This window comes from Castor canadensis, chromosome 12, assembly GCF_047511655.1.
Source record: "Castor canadensis chromosome 12, mCasCan1.hap1v2, whole genome shotgun sequence".
NCBI classification, from domain to species: domain Eukaryota; kingdom Metazoa; phylum Chordata; class Mammalia; order Rodentia; family Castoridae; genus Castor; species Castor canadensis.
In genome coordinates this window covers 81,430,759-81,449,441 of record NC_133397.1, presented here as the reverse complement: position 1 = coordinate 81,449,441, position 18,683 = coordinate 81,430,759, and the positions used below count along the sequence as shown (strand labels likewise).

The 18,683-nt window shown below is 41.5% G+C and overlaps 2 protein-coding genes across 7 annotated transcripts in view; both read left to right on the top strand.

Annotated features, from left to right (window-relative positions):
• The first annotated feature begins 5,083 nt into the window (after positions 1-5,083).
• Mtln (mitoregulin) lies at positions 5,084-6,593 on the top strand. The gene is made up of 2 exons (XM_074051013.1): positions 5,084-5,386; positions 5,973-6,593. Exon 1 carries the CDS (start codon positions 5,114-5,116, stop codon positions 5,282-5,284), a length of 171 nt encoding a protein of 56 aa, XP_073907114.1. The 5' UTR covers positions 5,084-5,113; the 3' UTR covers positions 5,285-5,386; positions 5,973-6,593.
• Positions 6,594-10,024: 3,431 nt separating this feature from the next.
• Nphp1 (nephrocystin 1) overlaps positions 10,025-18,683 on the top strand; it is a 58,741-nt gene continuing 50,082 nt past the window's right edge. For all 6 annotated transcript variants that reach the window (XM_074050241.1, XM_074050243.1, XM_074050242.1 and 3 more), the window contains exons 1-2: positions 10,025-10,162; positions 13,682-13,755. In XM_074050241.1, coding sequence (XP_073906342.1) covers positions 10,094-10,162; positions 13,682-13,755 — 143 coding nt within the window. In that variant the 5' untranslated portion in view covers positions 10,025-10,093. The remainder of the gene's footprint in view (positions 10,163-13,681; positions 13,756-18,683) is intronic.

Genomic DNA, 18,683 nt, shown 5'->3' with positions numbered 1-18,683 from the left:
TCAGAGTGGAGTCCTCATGATTGACTTGTGGTTTTTAACAAGGAGATACACACGCATGTGCACACACACGTGCCCTTTGGCTCTTGACATGTGATCCTCTCTCTACACCATCTCAGGACTGTGCCAGCAAGAAAAGCCATCACCAGATGCAGCCCCTCACCTTTGAACCAGAAATACAAGCTCAAACAAACCTCTCTTTTCATTATAATTTACCCACTCTGTAGTACTGGGTTACTAGAACAGAAAATGGACTAATACAAGTGAATGTTCCATTTTAATCATAGCAAAACTTCACCTTTTATGGGCTTTAGAGTATAAAGCGACTGCTTTTTGCTTAGGGTCTGTGAGTTGCAGAGAAAAACAATTCTACTTTAAATGAACCTACTTTCAAGCAATAAAGGTCTAATACTGTAAATGGTAACCTCTTTTCTCTTGGCAAGCACAAAAGCCAACTCAACAGCAGTGCTTAATGTATCATTCAAAAGATACTGCCATCAATTAATTCATGACACTTGCCTTCCATCTATAACCCAGATTAATCCTCACCTCAAACCTGGGTTACCATTATCAAACTCATTAAAATGTCCTTTGAAACAATTCCCTGAGGAGGGGGTGGAAATACAGTTTCAAACTGAGGCATACTGGCTCTTTAAGAGAGATATTAAATCTTATTCCCCCCCTCCTCTCTGGAAGTTCTGTTTTTCCCATTGACCAGTTTCCTCCTGATCTAATAAGAGCACTCTATGGTCTCTGCCAGATCTATGTGTCTATGGATTTCCCTTACTGAAGGCACTGGTGAACATGATCTGGTTTATTTTTAGCCCAAAGGCATCTTAGGGATGAGGTCAAATTTGTAATACCAATGGCCCAAGTACACAAACTCAGGCTGCCAAGAAAAAGCCTTTTTAAAATATCCTAGACACTGGGCATTGTGGCTCACACCTGTCATCCTAGTTACTCAGGAAGCAGAGATCAGCAGGCTCGTGGTTCAACAGTAGCTCAGGCAAAAAGTTCAGGAGACCCCATCTCAAACAATAAAAACTGGACATGGTGATGCATGCCTGTCATCCTAGCTACAAGGAAAGGATCATAGTCCAGGACAGTCTCAGGCATAAAAGCAAGACCCTATTTGAAAATAGCTAAAGCAGAAAGGGGTAGGGGTATGGCTCAAGTGGTAGAGCTCCTGCCTAGCAAAGGCGAGGCCCTAAATTTAAACCCCAGCATCATGAAGGAAAAAAAAGTCTTAGAGTTGTTAAATCATACCAAACTCCTTGTTCTACAAATGAGAAAACTTAGATCCAGAGAGATTTAGTGTTTTCTAAATCTTTCAAGATTCATTTCTGGGCTTGGGATGTGGCTTAGTGGTAAAGCACTTTCATAGCATGTGCGAGGCTCTGGGAGTTGCAGAAGAAACAATTCCATTAATATACTGGGTTCAAGCCCCAAGCACTGGAAAAAAAAAAAAAGACTCAGTTCAGCCAGTCACCCAGAAGCTGCCCCAGACCACTCCCATCAACACCAAGTATTTGCCGGGTGTAATGTGCCAGCACCTGTTCTAGGCACTTGGGATTTGGGATTCACCAGTTTACAGTGGTGACAAAAATCCCTGTCCTGGAGAAGCTTATATCATAGCAAGGGGAAGATTAATAAACAGTGTAACAATAAGGAGATCATGCTTTATGTGGAAGAGAACAGAAAAAGATTGCCGAGATCAGAGGGATGGTAGGGTTTGTGACTTTTAGATAGTCAAGTAGGTTTCTGGAGAAGGTGACAGTTGACACAAGTTTACAGGAGGTGAGGAAGTTTGGGTAGGCAGGAATCTGGGGGAAGAGGATGCAAGGCAGAGGACCTAGAGTAAAATGTTTGTATGCAACCCTAGGCCTGGTAAGCTCAAGACGCAGAGAGAGGCCAGTGAGAGATAAGGGTGGAAGGGAGCTGGTCATGCACAGCACTTGGGGACCCTGCATAGGTTAAGCAGAGAAGTGACGTGATTTGACTTCTGATCTCAAAGGCCCACTACCCCTGGCTGCTGTGCTGAGAAGAGAAGGTGGGGAGAAGGTAGATGTTAAACCAAAAAGCACAGAGAGACAAAGAGACGGCTCAACACCAGCACAGGTTTATTCAGGAGAGCTTGAGCCCACTACTGCTTATAGACGTGGGTGGTTTATAGGAGAGAAAGGAACTGGTAAGGGTGGGGGGAGTATTTTTCACTTTGGTTTGTCCAATGTCTGTTGCTAAGGGTAGTCAAAGCACTGGGTCTTGTGTTCTGGTACAGGTGCTAGAAAACAGGATGCTTCAGTCACAGACCAATGGCAAGAATAGGACACGGCTGGGGCTAGTCAAGGAACTAGGCCTTGTGTTCTGGCACAGTTCTGGGAAACAATAATTTCCCTTGAGAAGCCCATCTCTACTGGAGCCAAACAACTCTAGGGTCGAACAGAATTTAAGATGGCATAAGTGATGTCAACTTGAGACCGAACAGTGGAGAAGCTTGGAAACCTGGTAGGGGCCACTGTAGGAACAGTGAGATGTGATGGCTGCTTGGACCTGGCAGTATAGCAAGTGCTGAGATATGGTTCAGTTCTGGCTCTAACTTAGAAACAGAACCTGGAGGATTGGCTGAGAGATTGGGTGTGGTATAAGGGAGAGAATATATATAGTCTTTGTTCAACTCCAAAAATCCTTGGTCTCTGCTGAGATAAATGTCTTTCTTATCCTAGTGAGATGACTGATGACCCCCTAAGATTTGGGGTAGTCACTGGAAAGGCCAAGTCCAGTTAGAGGGTTGGGACTTATAGCTCCACCCTGCCCAAGCCTCTAGAAAGAGGGGAGGGACCCAAAGATTCAGTTGATTACTAATGACAAATGATTTAATCAATCATGCTTATATAAATGTCCAAAAAATGGGTTCAGATGAGTTCTGGACACACATGGAGGTGCCTGAAGGGTGGCATACCAGAGGGCATGTAAGCTTCTCACTCCTTCCCACCCCTTATCCATCTTCTTGAGCTGGTTGTTCATCTGTATCTTTTGCAATTTTTTTAATAATGAATGAGTAAATATAAGGGAAGTGCTACTGAGTTCTGTAAGCTGCTCTTGCAAATTAATCAAACTTGAGGAGGAGGCTGTGGGAACCCCTGATTCATAGCCAGTCAGTCAGGTGTAGATGGCATTGAGTGGGGGATAGTCTTGTGGCACTGAACTTGAGGGATCTGACACTATCTTGAAGTAGACAGTGTCAGAATTAAATTGGATTAGAGGACCCTCAGCTGGTGTTTGCTGCAGAATTGGTTGTTGTGTGAGGAACTGCCCCCACATCTGATGTCAGAAGTATCCAGTGTACCGAGTGTGATGACCAAAGGTGGCCTGTATTGAGAAACAGAGTGAGAATGATACATATCTTACACTGTGTAATACTGTCACAAACTTAATGACTTAAAACTACACACATTTATTATCTTACACGTTCCATGGGCCAGGAGTTCAGACCCACCTTAGAGGGCCCTCTGTTAGGGTCTTACAAACCTACAGTCAAGAAGCCAGGCTCTGGTCTCACCTCAACGCTCCAATAGGGAAGAACCTGCTTCTAAGTTCACTCGAGTTACCAGTAGAGTTCATTTCTTGTACTTGTAGGAGTAAGGGCTCCAGCTTTTAGGTAACTGGGCCAGAGGATCCTGCCATTCTTAGGGGCACCTGTTCTTTGCTATATGAACTTCAACATTTCTTCTTACTTCCTCAAGTCCTGGGGAAAGTCGTCATCTGCTAAGACGTTTCATTAACATAAAGTAATCAGAGGCCCTACTTCCCACTTGTGCCTTTTTTCTGAGTTAGAAGCAGGTCATAGGGCCTGTCTGCCCTCAAAGAAAGGAGGTCACACACAGACCTGAGCAGTAGGAGGCAGGAGTCATTGAGGGTCACAGTGACTTTCATCATTAGAAATGGCAGGGGCGGGGGAGGGATGTTGTTTTGTTTTGCTATCCCAGCAATTCTGATCCGTATTATTTCTGGCATTGCATAGTCCCCTATACATGTGCTGTCCTGTGTGGTGCCAACTAGTCCCTTATGTGGCTAGTGTGACTGAAGAGCTTCTAGTTTTGGGGTTTTTTTTAATTTAATGAATTTCCATTTTGTTTAAAAACTGGTATCAACTGAGTTATTGGAAAAATATTCCTTTGTTCTTAAAACAACTTGGAATCTACTTTGTGAAATCAAGGTACTTATTACGGCTTGAATATGAAATGTCACCCACAGTCTCGAGTGTTGAATGCTTGGTTCCCAGCTGGTACCACTATTTTGGGAGGTTCTGAAACTAGGAGGCAGAGCCTACTTGGAGAAAGCAGGTTATTGGGGGGCATGCTTTTGAAGGTCATGCCTGGCCTCCAATCCTGTCTGCTTCCTGTCTGCCATAAGGTGAAAAACGTCGTCTGCTACCCGTCCTGCCATGACATTCTGCCCAAGTGCAGGGGGCCAATCCACTCTGGACTGAACCCTCTAAAACCATGAACCAAAATAGATCTTTCCTCCTTTAAGTTGTTCTCTGGGGTATTTTGGTTACAGCTATGCAAAAGTACCTCCACTGAAAATTCAGTATCCAAATTGAGATGTGCTGTTAATTGGAGAGTACATAGCAGATTTCAAAGACTTAGTATAAATTTCATAAGTAATTTTGAAGCTGATTCATGTTGAAACTCTAACATCCTATACATACTGGGATAAGTAAATATATTGCTGAAATCGGTTTCATTTGTTTCTTTTTGTTTTTGTTTTTTCAAGACAAATCGAGTTATCAGAAACTTTACAAGTGTGGCTGTATTGCTGAGAGAAAATACAGATGCTGAACTGATTTACAAGATACACAGCTATCATGTACGGCAATCGAATTAATGGCAAACAAGGGATGTTGTGGGGGCTCAGGTGGAAAAATATGGGGTCATCGTGGGGGGAGGGATTTTCAGGAGAAGGCATTTCGTCGGTTTCTATGGGACTCAAGCGCCCTGCCCTACCATACACAGCGCCTTTGCCATCTGCTCGCTCTGCGCCCCGCCCGAGCGCGCGCTGCGCCCTTTGACCCCTGCGCCGCGCCGTGGGCCACGCAGCGCACCCGGCGGCCGCCATGGCGGATGTGTCGGAGAGGACGCTGCAGGTGTCAGTGCTGGTGGCTTTCGCCTCCGGAGTGCTCGTGGGCTGGCAGGCAAACCGACTGCGGAGGCGCTACCTGGACTGGAGGAAGCGGAGGCTGCAGGACAAGCTGTCGACCACGCAGAAGAAGCTGGACCTGGCCTGAGGGCGCGCGCCGCTGGCCCCCCGCCATCCTCGCGCGGCCGCCTGCCGATGCCGGCGCGCGAGCTCCGCCCTGCGCGGGCCCGGCCGTGGGACTCCCGGGACGGTGAGCGGCTTGCAGCGGACACTCGGGGACGGGCGGGGATCTTGGGGTCGCCTTCTGGAGGGCTCGCGGGAAGTGACTTGCTCCCAAAAGCACCGAAAAGAGAAAGGGGTTTTGTTTTTTCTCATCACTGAGAAGAGCTCACTGCTCTTTAATGGGAATGTTTTACCGAGTGCTCTGTAGTTGCACCCGGACATTTAACTTCAAAGTGGAAAATACAAGAGGGGACAAAGTCACAAAAGAAAAACTAATCGAGGAGGTGTTTGTGCCACTCCTACCCCCAGTCATTTTATTTTGATAACATTTTTGGTAACAACATAGCGCATCTTGGCGTTGACTTTTGGTAAACTCCAATGCGAACTTTTAGGTTGTGGCCAGGTAAAGTGTAAAGAGCTTGGCGTGGAAGTTAGGAACCTTGCATCTAGTCGTAGCTAATTTATCAGAGCTGTGCATCATAAATATTTATGGCTTTCAGTTTGCTTAACTGTTAACACCAGATCTTAAGAGTTCATGGTTTTAACATCGCAATACGGTAATTTGAAGTTAAAGAATTATGACTAATTTTTCCCCTCTTTTCTGTTTCCAACAGATTGTTGAAGATGGATAGAGAGCACTGGAAAGAAATAATTTCTTCTTGCATTTTATGATTCTATTTTTAAAATAAAAATTTAAACATCTTTGAACTTTTCCTTTTTTTCTGCAAAAGGAAAAAAGATCTTACTGCAGTTCAGCTTATTGCATCAAGAGATCTGGATTCTTAAACTGGTTGTTAGTGTTTTTGAGCAGATACTTTCTTACGGAATCTATACCAGATCCTTGGTACAGCCACAAGACAGAGTTGGCCAAAGGATCATTGTGGGTCTTTTTTTTGGACCTGTTCAGGAAAGCAAGGATCCATGTAAACAAAACTAAAGTAAGGAAGATGTATGTAAGGCCTTTGCACTTCAGACAGTGACAGCCTTCTCCAAATACAGACTATAAGTTTTTATTGGCAAAAATCTCCTTTATGTGTCTTTATGGAATATGTATGTGAAGGAGAAACCGTCTTGAATGGAGCTTAGTGATAAATTTCAATCATCAAGAGGGAGTGACCAAGCCTCTGGTTATTTTTTATTTAGAAGAGGTGTCTTCTAGCACCCTGCCCTTGCTTATTCCCATAAAGATTAATTTTGTGTCTCATCCCTATGCAACATAAGAAAATAAAAAGTTTTATACAGAAAGCCTTTCCACTGCGCATTTTACTTGGGCTATGATACCTTATGAGTTCCAACTTTGTTTCCATTCTTTCTTTGACTGCAGTATGCAAGGACTGAAACATTGGTCTTAGAGCTCCTTCGCATCTGGGCTGCAGTTTGGTTAAGCTTCCTAGTCATCATCCTTCATTGAGCTCAATTGAGACAGAGCAGGATTCTTGTTTCCCAAGACTGTTAGAATGGGCTGGGTTAAAGCATCTGGGTTGTGATTTAACTAACTCTTCCTCTTTGGTCCTGTTCTGTGCCATGCTCCTGGTGGACCTTGCCTTTCCCATGTTGATACTTTCTCCTTACTTACATATAGCACTCTGGGCACTCCTGTCTTGGCATGTGCTGCTCACTCCAAGTCTGTCTATATCTTATGGGAGGTCCATTCACTTTTAATCTTACTGGTTTTTGCTATACCTCTGTGTTCCCAGCTCTGTGGTAAGCAATTCTCCCTTGACATTACATCTGTCACCTTTTTTTCTCTACTTTTACCCTACTTACATGTGTGGATCCCTTCCTCCCTGAAAATGCTGGCTCATGTGTTAGCCATAATTGGAAATGGGAAGTTGGATGCTGCCAGGAGTCACAAGACACTCAGGTACCCTGGAAATGACATACTGTTAGCTCACTGAAACATGTCACCACCCCTGCTTGTCACTGCCATTTAATCACTGCCTCTGCCTGTCTTGGTTGGCCCATTGCAACTTCTCTGCCCTGCTTTTTCTGCCCATAACGGCTTCCCAGACCACCTGTTCCATTCTGTAATGCTTTAGCCATACCCTGGATCTTGACTTCAACAGCCAGGTCATCACACTGTACTTGGCATCTTCAGTCTTGAGGCAGGATAGATCAGGGAAATTGAGGCATAGGAAACAGCAGCCAGGAATTTACAAATAAGCACTGTACTCATGAATAGCTCTATTAAAAACATAGATACTGCTTTCTTTGCTTTAAACCTTATACCCTCTCTAACAAGCTGCAACATTTAGTTTACAAAAGAGGCAGGGGGTGTGGGGCGGGGGGGGGGGGAAGCAACTTTCTCCCTGACCTTGCCCTCTTGCCCAAAAGTAATTAGTGTACTCTGAGAACTGAGCAACGATATCTTAAAGACACTTATCCTGGGAAAACAACTCCTCTAGACAAAGTATCTACAAGGAAAAATACTTATTGCAAGGATAGGCACCTGTCTTGAAGGGAGCATCTGGCAGGACCATCCTTGGTAAAGGGATGCTCAAACATTTGTAACGTTGTGAGCCAAGTTTAATGAACAGGTCAACCTTCAAATCTTTGGGCCCAATTGATAAGACAGTGTAACAGCAAAAGCAATTGATTATATCAGGTGTCAGAACAAAAAGCACTCTTCCCTAAGGCAAATTTGAACTAAACCTCCAACCTACTTTTTCACCATCAATACCCTTGATGTTAGAGCACTTGTTGCACCTGTTACCAGATGTGCCTGTGCCCAAATCTGGGCTGTGTACTATGTTTTTATCTTTCCTTAGCCCTACTTTACTAATAAACATTTTTGGTCTCAACCTCGATGTGTCCTAAAATTCTTTTTTGTGACAACATCATGAACTTGGTACCCAAGGCCAGGTGGAGACCTCCTCCTTGGAGTGTCACAGGTTCTGGTAACAGTCTCAGCAGGTAAACTCTCCTCTTTAGGACAACTGACATCCTCCACATCTGTAGAACTGCCCATTCTGGAGACTACAAGTTGTCTTACTCCCCACCCACGGCCCCCCCTTCTGCAATTCATCTCATCAATCATACCAGGCTCCCTGGTCACATTATTCCCATCCTTATTCATTCACTCTTCACAGCTTTTGCTCTCATTTTGGGCCACCAAACTTACCAGAGAAAGATACTTATCTTCCTCACATGGCTCACTACATGTGGGTCTATCATGTGTTTATCCTCTGGTTTCACAGCAGTGTTTCTTCCTGTTCCTTGACCTCTCAGTTTACATCTCTCGTTCCTAGTAGTTCACTTTCCATCACATGAGAAGAATTCCCTCACCTTGCTTCTCTCAATAGCAGTGGTTTTCAACAGGGCTGCCCGTTATCAGCTAGGGAGCTTTAAAAATACTAAGCCATGCTTGCCACTTCTCCAAGATTTTGGATCATGTTGTTGGGATACAGCCTGGACATTAGGTTTTAAAAGCTCCTCTAGGTGATTCTGATGGTCAGTTGAGGTTGAAACACACTGGTTTTGAGGTTGTTTAACTGATTTCCTTAATTAGGAGAGAAGACACATACCCTTTCCCATGCTGTCTCCTCTCTGGCCTCTGTATTCTGCATCTTTTCCCAGGCCCTTGTTCTCTAGTCATCATCTCTGATTTCCCTCTAGTTAAAAACACAGATCTTGACTTAAAATCTCTTTTAGTTGATCCTGATGAGAATGAAAACTGTAATCAAAGACAATAAAGCATTTTCAAACATGATATGGAAAGGATACAAGAAGGCAGTATGCACTACATGATCCCATTATGTAGTCCAAAAGGACGCAAAACAGGTTTGTGGTGCAGTAGTAAGAATAGTGCCTCCCCCCCTTTTTTGGGGGAGTGGGTGGCGGGTAGGGACTAGGAGGAGGTGAAGACTATTAGGATGCAGGTAATACTGTTTCTTAATATAGGTGCTGTTACATGGAGGATGTTCAGTGTGTGAACATTCAGTGAGCTGCGCACTTAAGGTTTGTGCACTTCATATTATAATGCTTGAAGAAAAAGCACATAAATGCCTGTTCAGCTTATGTGTTGTATTGAAGAGCAATCGTTATGTTAATGTGGTCCATCAATGGGGAGGTGAGCTGAGATAATTATTCTTACTCAAGTCCAATTTTGCTGTAGTGGGAGTTTGGGGAAATAGTACCACCTTCCTGAGAGTCCATGTAAACGGGGGACACGAAGACTCGTTATTTGCTCTCAGACTTGCTGTGTGACAAAATCACTACCCTCATAGAATTAGAGTGAAGAGAAACTAATGCAACACTCCGAATGGCAAAGAATTTAAACGTCTTTTTGAAGTGTCAACAGAACCATGCATCCCATGAAGGCCATACAGGAAAGCTCTCCTTGCAATTAATGGGGGACTTTAAGATGCTCAAGTTGTTTCTTAAGATAAGTTTAGCAAAACTGGTATCGGAAAACAAAGCATAAACAGTATAACAGGCACGTCGTGATCATACTCAAGTATTGTAGGACGTGTAGTTTGGAACGCCTGGAGACATGGCTCAACCAGTTTGAACTGGCGAAGAAAAATGACTCTGGGCAGTGAGTCTGAGCTGAAAGCTCACGACCTGCGGGATGGCGAAGAGCGACTGGAAAAGGTCTTCCTAATGCCCTTCCCGCCCCCAAGCCTCGGGAAAGAGCCAGGGCTGGGGAGGCAGGCACCCGATGACGTCACTTCCGCGCGCCGCCGCCCTTGTTTCCCTGGTAACCGGCGCCACCCCGGCTTGCAGCGCCAGGGCGATGCTGGCCCGGCGGCCTCGGGATCCCCTGCAGGCCGTGCGGCGCCGCAGTCAGGAGCTGAAGCTACAGGTACGTCAGGCCGCGCAGCGAGGGCCTGGGCAGGAGCCGGGGACCTGCGCCCTGGGCGGGCGAGACCTTGCCATCCTACGCGCTACCCTAGCCGGGGCGTGACGCTCCGGCATCCCCAGCATCCCAAGGCCAAATCCCCATTCTGACCCTGCTGTTTCCAACCCAACCCACACACAGGCGAAACCCCGCAAACGACGTGCCCATCACCCAAGGTCCCTCCCTCAGCCCCCGCACCCACTCTCCCTACACACACGTCAGCCTCCAGCTCTCAGTCCCCCTTCCCGCCTCGCCTCCCGTGACTGCGCCCGGCTCCTCTAAGCCTCCGTCCCCTGGAGGCCCGTACTGCTGCCTTGAACCCCAGCGGAATAGGCGTCAGATCAGTCTTAATATGTAAGGGGAACATTAAGATCCCACAGGTAGAGCCGAGGATGTGAAGTAACGACGAAATACAAGTAACTCGCAAACGCAAGAGAAAAGTTAATTTCAAAGATAACCAAGTACTGCAAAGGGATAGATCGCAAGGATTTTAAAAGTCACAATACTCAGTCACCTGGAAGACAAGGGAAGACAAGACGGAAACAGGACTGCTCCAGCGTGTAGGGTACAGCATTTCTAGAAAACACTTGACAAGACTGCAAATATTCATGCTCCTAGACTGGATAGTCACATTTCCCGAACCTACCATATGTAATCATTGCAAATTGGGACAGAGATTGATATGTAAAAGTATTCACATAACTGCTTATAATAGAAAAAATTGGGTATGCTTAAATGATCAGTAATAAGGAGAATAGGTAAGTAATTTATGACGGATCTAATAGTACGGTGAGGCAAAAGCAGAGAGAGTTTTCTCTTATAAAGCGTTTTTAAAAATTCATTCTAGCCTGTGAAGGGGTGGGGGGGGAGGGGTAAAACCTGAGCAGTTCTTGGTCACCAATAATCAATGAGTGGAGAGGAATTTGGGTGGTCTCTGGGCTAGGGTGGTGGTTTGAGCTGTCCCTGGGCTAAGGCGTGAATAATTTGTACATATTTATAAATGAAAAGAACCTCGGCAACTATAAAAATTTCTGCAATTAAAAGAGATTCAGAGAATGAGAAAAAAATGTTCAATCTAAAAATAATATTAAGTCATAAGACTCCTGGTCTCTCCCTACCTTAGCCTGCCTCACCACCAAAAAAAGAAAAAAAAAATACTTTTGAGGAAATAGATATACTTAACCTGATTTAAATATCGGACAGTGTACATCTGTGTGGAAACATCTCATGGTACCCCATAATGTGCACAACTTTTCTGTTTTATTGCATCAGTTAAAAATGAATTTTAAGTATTTAAAAGTACAAAGCTTTTGGTAAATATTTATGTTACTTTGTGTTAAAATCATAGGGGTGCAACAAGAGCAAACTACTCTCTCCTGGTAGAAATAAAAATAATGCCGGCATCTGTGGCTTACAGCTGTAATCGTAGCTACTCAGGAGGCAGAGATCAGGAGGATTGTGGTTAGAAGCCAACCTAGGCAAATAGTTCTCGAAACTCTATCTTGAAAAAACCCTTTACAAAAAAGGGCTGTTGGAGTGGCTCAAGGTGTAGGCCCCAAGTTCAAGCCCCAGTACAACAAAATAAATAAATAAATAAAGTCATGGAGCACTGATTTATGTTGAGTTAGGTATACACTCCCCCCACCACCTTTTGGTGAGATTGAGGTTTGGATTAGGGCTTCCACTTGTAAAGCAGGTTCTCTATGCTTGGGCCACACCTCCATTCCATTCCATAATAATAACCTCCATTTCATTCTGCTTATTTTGGAGATTGGTGGGGGGAGAGGGGTCTCATGAACTATTTGCCTTCAAACTGTGACTCTCCTGATCTCAGTCTCCCAAGTTACTTAGCTAGGATTACAGGCTGAGCCACCAGCGCCCATTGAGTTTGGTAGACTCTTAATATAATACGGTTCTGTATCTAAATTTTTTTTGGATGAGTGAAAGTTATTTATCATTTTTTTTCTTGGTTCTTTATAACCCATGTGAATGTTTTATTATTTATTTATTTATTGTTGTGCTGGGTGGGGGCACATTGTGGCATTTATAAGAGTTCTTACAATGTATCAAATATATCATACTTTAATTCATCCCCTCCACTGCTCTCCTTTATCCCCCACCCAAAATTTTAATTTAGCAGGATATTAAGAGAACCAGGAAAAGTTTCAGAAGTAAACTATAAAAATAATTGTTAAAGCAAAAATAAAACAGACTAGGATTATTCAACCTGGAGACAAATTGACTCAGGAGCCTTTTTATACCTTGAGTATCTAGAAAGGCCATTTTGATAGTATTAGCTAATTATTTCCCATCACCACAGAAGACACCTGAAACAAAAGTAGAATGGATTTCCACCTCATGATCCACAGGACAAAGAATCAGATTTTTCTCTGAGTAATGTCTGTGATGACTGGCCCTGTCACAAGGTGTGTAAATTTTGTAAATAACACTCTGGTGGATGCCACATAGCAAAAGTAGAGAAGAAGCTTGTGACATTTTATTTCTCTCTCTCTCTCTCTCTCTCTCTCTCTCTTTTTTTTTTGTCCATATTATCTTTGCCACATATAGGAAAGAAACCAAAGTCAGTGCCTCTTTTGTGAATACATTCACAAAGATACTTGTAAAATACTAGGTCAAGATAAACAAAGTAGTGATACATTTGATACAATGAATTCTACTCAAAAGTAAGAAAGAATAAACTAAGGATACACACACAGTGTGGAAGTATTTCAAACACATAGGGCATGGAAAGGATTGCACAAGAGCACATACTTTCTGAGTCAATTTATATAAAAGTTTAAGAACAAGCAAAATTAATTTATGGTGGAAAAAAATCAGAGCAGGTTTGTATCTGGAGGGATAGGATGGAACTTATTGGAATAGGCCCAAGGGAACTTTCTAGGGTAATTTTCATTTTTGTACTGGGAATTGAACCCAGAACCTTCACATGCTAGGCAAGCACTCTACCATTTGAGTAATGACCTCATCCCTTTTGTTTGTATTTTGTGTTTTAGGTAGAATCTTCCTAATTGCCAGGGCTGGCCTTGAACTCATAATCCTCCTGCCTCCACCTCCCACTAGAGTAATTTTCTTTATTTTGATAAGGCTTTGGGTTGTATAAGCATATGCATTTGTCAAAATATGGCAAGAGTAAGCTTTAGGTTTGTGCATTTTGGTGTGTGTAAATTTTACATCAAATATTGAACTCTAGTAAGTAATACCCATATAACATTTATCTGTGCTGTTTACTTTGAAATGCATGGAAAATAAGATAGATTGATGGATAGAGAGATCAAATTAAGTACAGTAAAATGTTAATAGTAGAATGTAGGTAGTGGATGTTTGCTGTAAAATTCTTTCAATTTTATTATGCAGTTAAAAGTGTTCATTATACATTGGGAAGAAAGAGAAGTAAAATTTTATTTCCTAAGGTGATAACAGTACTTAACAATTGATGTTTTAAACTGTCTCTATTTGTCATAGGTTGATAGTTTGCTTTCTGAGAGCCAACTGCAAGGAGCTCTAGAACCCAATAAAAGGCGAGATATTTACCAAAGGTAAAGTGTGCTACATTACACGTGATTTCCAGGAATTGCACTAACATTGCAATAAGTAGTACTTAAGGCACAGCAATTGTTTAAGACTTGCTTCTTTCTCTGCCTTCTTTTGTTCCTTTTTCTTTTTCTTTATATTTTTCTTTCTTCCTTTTTCTTTTTCTTTATATGTATACATATATTTTCTTTTTCTTTATATGTATACATATATTTATTTATATCTATACATTTTCTTTTTATTTATATAATTTCCCTAAAGGCAAATAATAATGGGAAATAATTTGAGGTAACAGTGAATGAAATTTTCCAAGATGTATTTAAAATATTCCTTGTAGTTATCTTTATCTACCAGGCTTAGATATTAGAATGGTAAGATAAAATAAAGAATTATCAATGTTAAAAATAAGAAAGTGAGCTTACATTAATTTTTTACCCTATATGTGCCAAGCATTGTATGATGGCCCTTACACACTTTTTCTTAATTCATTTTCACAATAACACTTGTTATAATACTTGTTAACATAAATGAGAAAAATCAAAGTTCACAGTGGTTAGCTAATACGTTTAGCATTACTTGGCTATAACACATTAAAGTCCAAAGACAATAAAAATGTTTTAGGTAGCTAAGAAATGTAGAATTCATTGAAGCAGGGAAGGCTTTTAACTGTAGCGTCAGGAGAGGCACAGGCTGAGGTCCGCTATGATTAAATGGTAGGATTGCCTGCTGATGGAATGTGGATTTAGAAGAAGCCAGCCTATACACAGTGGTGGTAGACTGTTGCTATGTGGCAGTCTGCCTCAGGGTGGCTTAGGCAGGATTGGCCCAGGCCCTTAGTTTATATAGCCCAGATTCTGTGACCTGGTCAGAAATCTCTGTACGCAGTTCGTCCTTGCTTGGCGTAGTGACTAACTCTCCTGAAATGACAAACTCTTCTCTGAGTGGGTAAATATTTTTGTTTGTTTTGTTTTGTTTTTTAAATCCTTGAGAGAGTTTTAAATTAAATCGACACAATGAATTAAATTATGTTGGGTTATTAACACTTTTGCTTAGATTTAGGACATCATTAAGGTAATCTATGTCTTTGAAATATTTAAAGCATTTATAACATTTAAAAGAACATAAGATTCATTTTATTAGCTAGAATGATTTATTAGAATTATTTTAAATGTTTCCTTAAGCTAGGCATTCAAAGTACTTACAGCAAAATAAAACATAAATGGATTCTTTTTAAATGTCAAATGAAATTTAATTTATAATTATGAGTAGGATTGTTTGTTTCAGGAACTAGCTCAAGTTAAATTAACAATAATAAAATAAAAAGTGCTTTACTAGATTTGAAAATAGAATTCAACTATGATATATTGTAAGAACTTTTATAAATGTCACAATGTACCCCCCAGTAGACCAATAACAAAAAAAAAGAAAAAGAAAGTAGATAGCATTTGTGGGCTGAATTTAAAGCACCATGGAACCCTAGATTTCTAAATTTTAATAAGTATTTGTAAGGCTATAAATAGTCTTATTTGTGTATAAAAAGATCTCTTCAAAATCATTTAAAAATTCCATTGATGTTTGCAAGTCTGAAGTATCATTTTGCCCCGTGTTTCACTGGTTAGCTGGATACAGAATTTAAAATACTTTCTACTTACACCTTTTCATGGAGTGATGCTGATAAGTCTGATTCTTATGCTTCAATAGTTGACCTGTTTGGGACTTTTCTCTTCAACTTGGTAATCTGAAATTTTAACGTAATTATTTAGGTGCCCTTTATCTGCTTGACACTCAGTGGGTATTTTCAGTTTGAAACGCACATCTTTCATGAACTCTGGGAGATTTCATTTTACTAAAAGATAGCTTCTTTACATCCATTTATCTAAGATCCTGAGTATCTTCGACTGAGCCTCTAATTTCCTAACTTCTCATGGGTAGTTTTTGTTTCTCCATCTTTATATTAATACCTAGAAGATGCTTTTTCCTTTTTTTTTGGAACTTTTCTGTGAGATGGTTATTTCAATAGTCAAATAGTTAACTTACTAGTGTTTTTCTTGTTCTTTTTTTTTATTGTTATGCTTGGGGTACATTGTGGCAATGTATCAAACACATAATCGTTGAATTCACCCCTTCCATTTTTCTCCTTTATCCCCCCTACCCCCATTCCTGGAATACTTACAACAGGTCTCATTTTCCCATTTACATACATGTGTGCACAGTATTTGCATCATATTCACCCTTTCTTCACATCCTTCCCCTCCCACTGGTACCAACCCCCCCAGACAGGACCTGTTCTTAAATTGTTCTTTTTTCATAGCATCATGTGTCCATTTTCAGATTGTCTCCTTACTTTCACAATGTATTTGTCAGCCTTTTGTCACTATGACAAATAACAGAGGAACAATTCAAAGGAGGAGAGATTTATTTTGGCTCATAGTTTCAGGGAGTTCAGTCCATGGTCACATGGCCCTATCTCTGTGGGCCTGTGGTGAGGCAGAGCACTATGTTAGAGAAGGTGTAATGGAGCAGAGCTGCTATCTAGAGAGGAGAGAGAGAGAGAGAGAGAAAGAGAGAGACAGACAGACAGACAGACAGGAAGGGGCAAAACATAGCCCCTAAGGAAAAGCCCCCACCTATATCCTCCAGGTATGCCCCACCTCCTGAATTTCTAACACCTCCCAAAATAGTGCCACTAGCTGGAAACCACATCTTTAACACATGAACTTGTGGGGGACATTTCATATTCAAATCATAGCACATTGTTAGGAGGTTTTTATTTTCAAGTTCTCTTCTGTTCTCTGAATAGTCTTTGCTTCCTCTGGGTTCCAGTTCTTTTTTATATTATTATTTTATTTATTTTTAAATATTTATTTTTGGTTAGTCTGAATTTTATCCTTACATTGCTAATTTTTTTTATTATGTCTAGTGATCCTTCATTTTTATTTAAGAACAAGTGATTAGGTTGATTATTATAGAGAGTTCTCTTGGGTTCTTCCACTTAGTGATAACCCCTGAATGGCAATGAAATTTGTTGTATGTGGGCAGGACTTATCAGGGTAGGGGAACTAGTCTTTAATCTGGGGAGCCCCAATGCCAGAACAGAGCATGCTGGAAACTTCTTTAGCAGCTATGATTCTCCCCAAGTCATTCATTAGGGTTTTTTTTTTTTTGTCATTGTTGTTTTGTTTTGTTTTTTTAAGAGAAGAACCTTCTGATACAGAGGGAGATTGTGGCAAGGTTAGGTATGAGAAAAGACTGAAGGTTTCTTAACATAGACTTTTTAAAGTCACAACTCTTATTACAAAAGGACCTTGACTAATCTAAACCTAGTGTCTTCATGTTGTGGCAATATTGTCAGAGGAGAAACCAAGCAACACTCGGAGGAGTGGAGAACTTAGATTTTAATTTTTACGCTAGCGGGCCCAGATGTGTTCCTGTGTCTGAGCCCCGAACAAAGGATTCACAGGATATTTAAAAGGCAGTGCAGGGTATCAGGTTACAAGGAATGTGCTCTCCCATAAAGTAGGGCTAGTAGTGGGTTAGAGACCTAAGGTTTAGATAAGAGCAGTGGGGGAGGCCTACTTTGGAAAGTTTATTTACAAGTGGAGACAAAGGAAGGCAGGAATGGGTGCTTATCTCTGCATGGTGCCTTTCATCTTGGTCCCAAACTTTTGCATGGCTCTAATGGGCAATTCCTCACAGCTCTGTCCGAGGTTACAGCTTTTAATTGACAGTTTACCATGTTTTACAAACCTGTTTCAAGGCTATCTTCCTCTTCATTCACTTCTCTCCTGAATAATATAAAGACCTTTGATTGCTTTAAGACTAATTTCCCACCTCAAAACTTAGATATTATGGATATGATTTAATTTGTATGATACAATATAATATGTAATTAATATACAAAGAAAATCCCAGCCATTGGGCATGTTTTTCATCTGTAGAACATCATTCCCTTACACAGATTTTAATTAAGCCTAAATCCTTCCATTTGCTGATTCAAATCCTGGAGTTTTCTGCTCGGCAGATGTTGTCCCTCTTATGCCTATGTGACTTTTCCATGCTTTATAGAAAAATACACTTCCATCCTTTTTCCATGCCACAGAAATTTGTTGACATCTCTCATTGGCTCAAGATCCATCTTTCATTGTCTACAGTGAAAGGGATTTCTTCCCTTTGAAAATGTTTTAGTTGTTTTTTGTGGGGTTTCAGGAGGCAGTGAAGATTGCATGTGTGCTTAGTTTTATCCTAAACCAGAACTGTTAAATATCTGAGCTGTTTGAGCATTTAATAATTTTATAAATATGGAGGAGGTGATTATAATTATTTGTTTTGTGTGTTGTATAAAAAACATTTTCCACTCTGGCTCTTAACTGAAATTTGAATCTAAGTTTCAGTAAAGCATTTGACAAATCGTCTGCAACTAGGTTCTCCCAGGGTGGATCAGTAACCCATGTCTTCAAAGAGTTGCTGTGGGATAGCATCCTGCTTTGTCATCCTCAGGTTGTTAGTGATGTCTCTCCTCGAAGTTACAAAGTCCTTAGGCATCAGTTAACCTAACACCAGAAATGAGAGGGATTCTCTTCACGCCTCCTGAGGGAGAATGGGATGTAGTACACACACACACACACACACACACACACACACACACACACACACACACACACTTCTTTAATGTTTGATTGACCAGCCCAGGCCTCATGCCCAGCCTCCTTATAACAGAGGCTGAGAACATAGGTATTAGTGGGAAGCAGTTGACCAGCAAAGAGCAAGGGTAGGAGAGGGGCTTCTGAGGAGGTAGCCAGCAGAATCACTTCTCTTTTTCTGCCCCTTTCATAGAGGATTTTTTTTGGCCCCTTTTCCCTTATTCACAGCTTTATTTCATTTCACTCTTACCTGTAATAGGAAAAAGGAAGGAAGGGAGGGAGGGAGGGGAAGG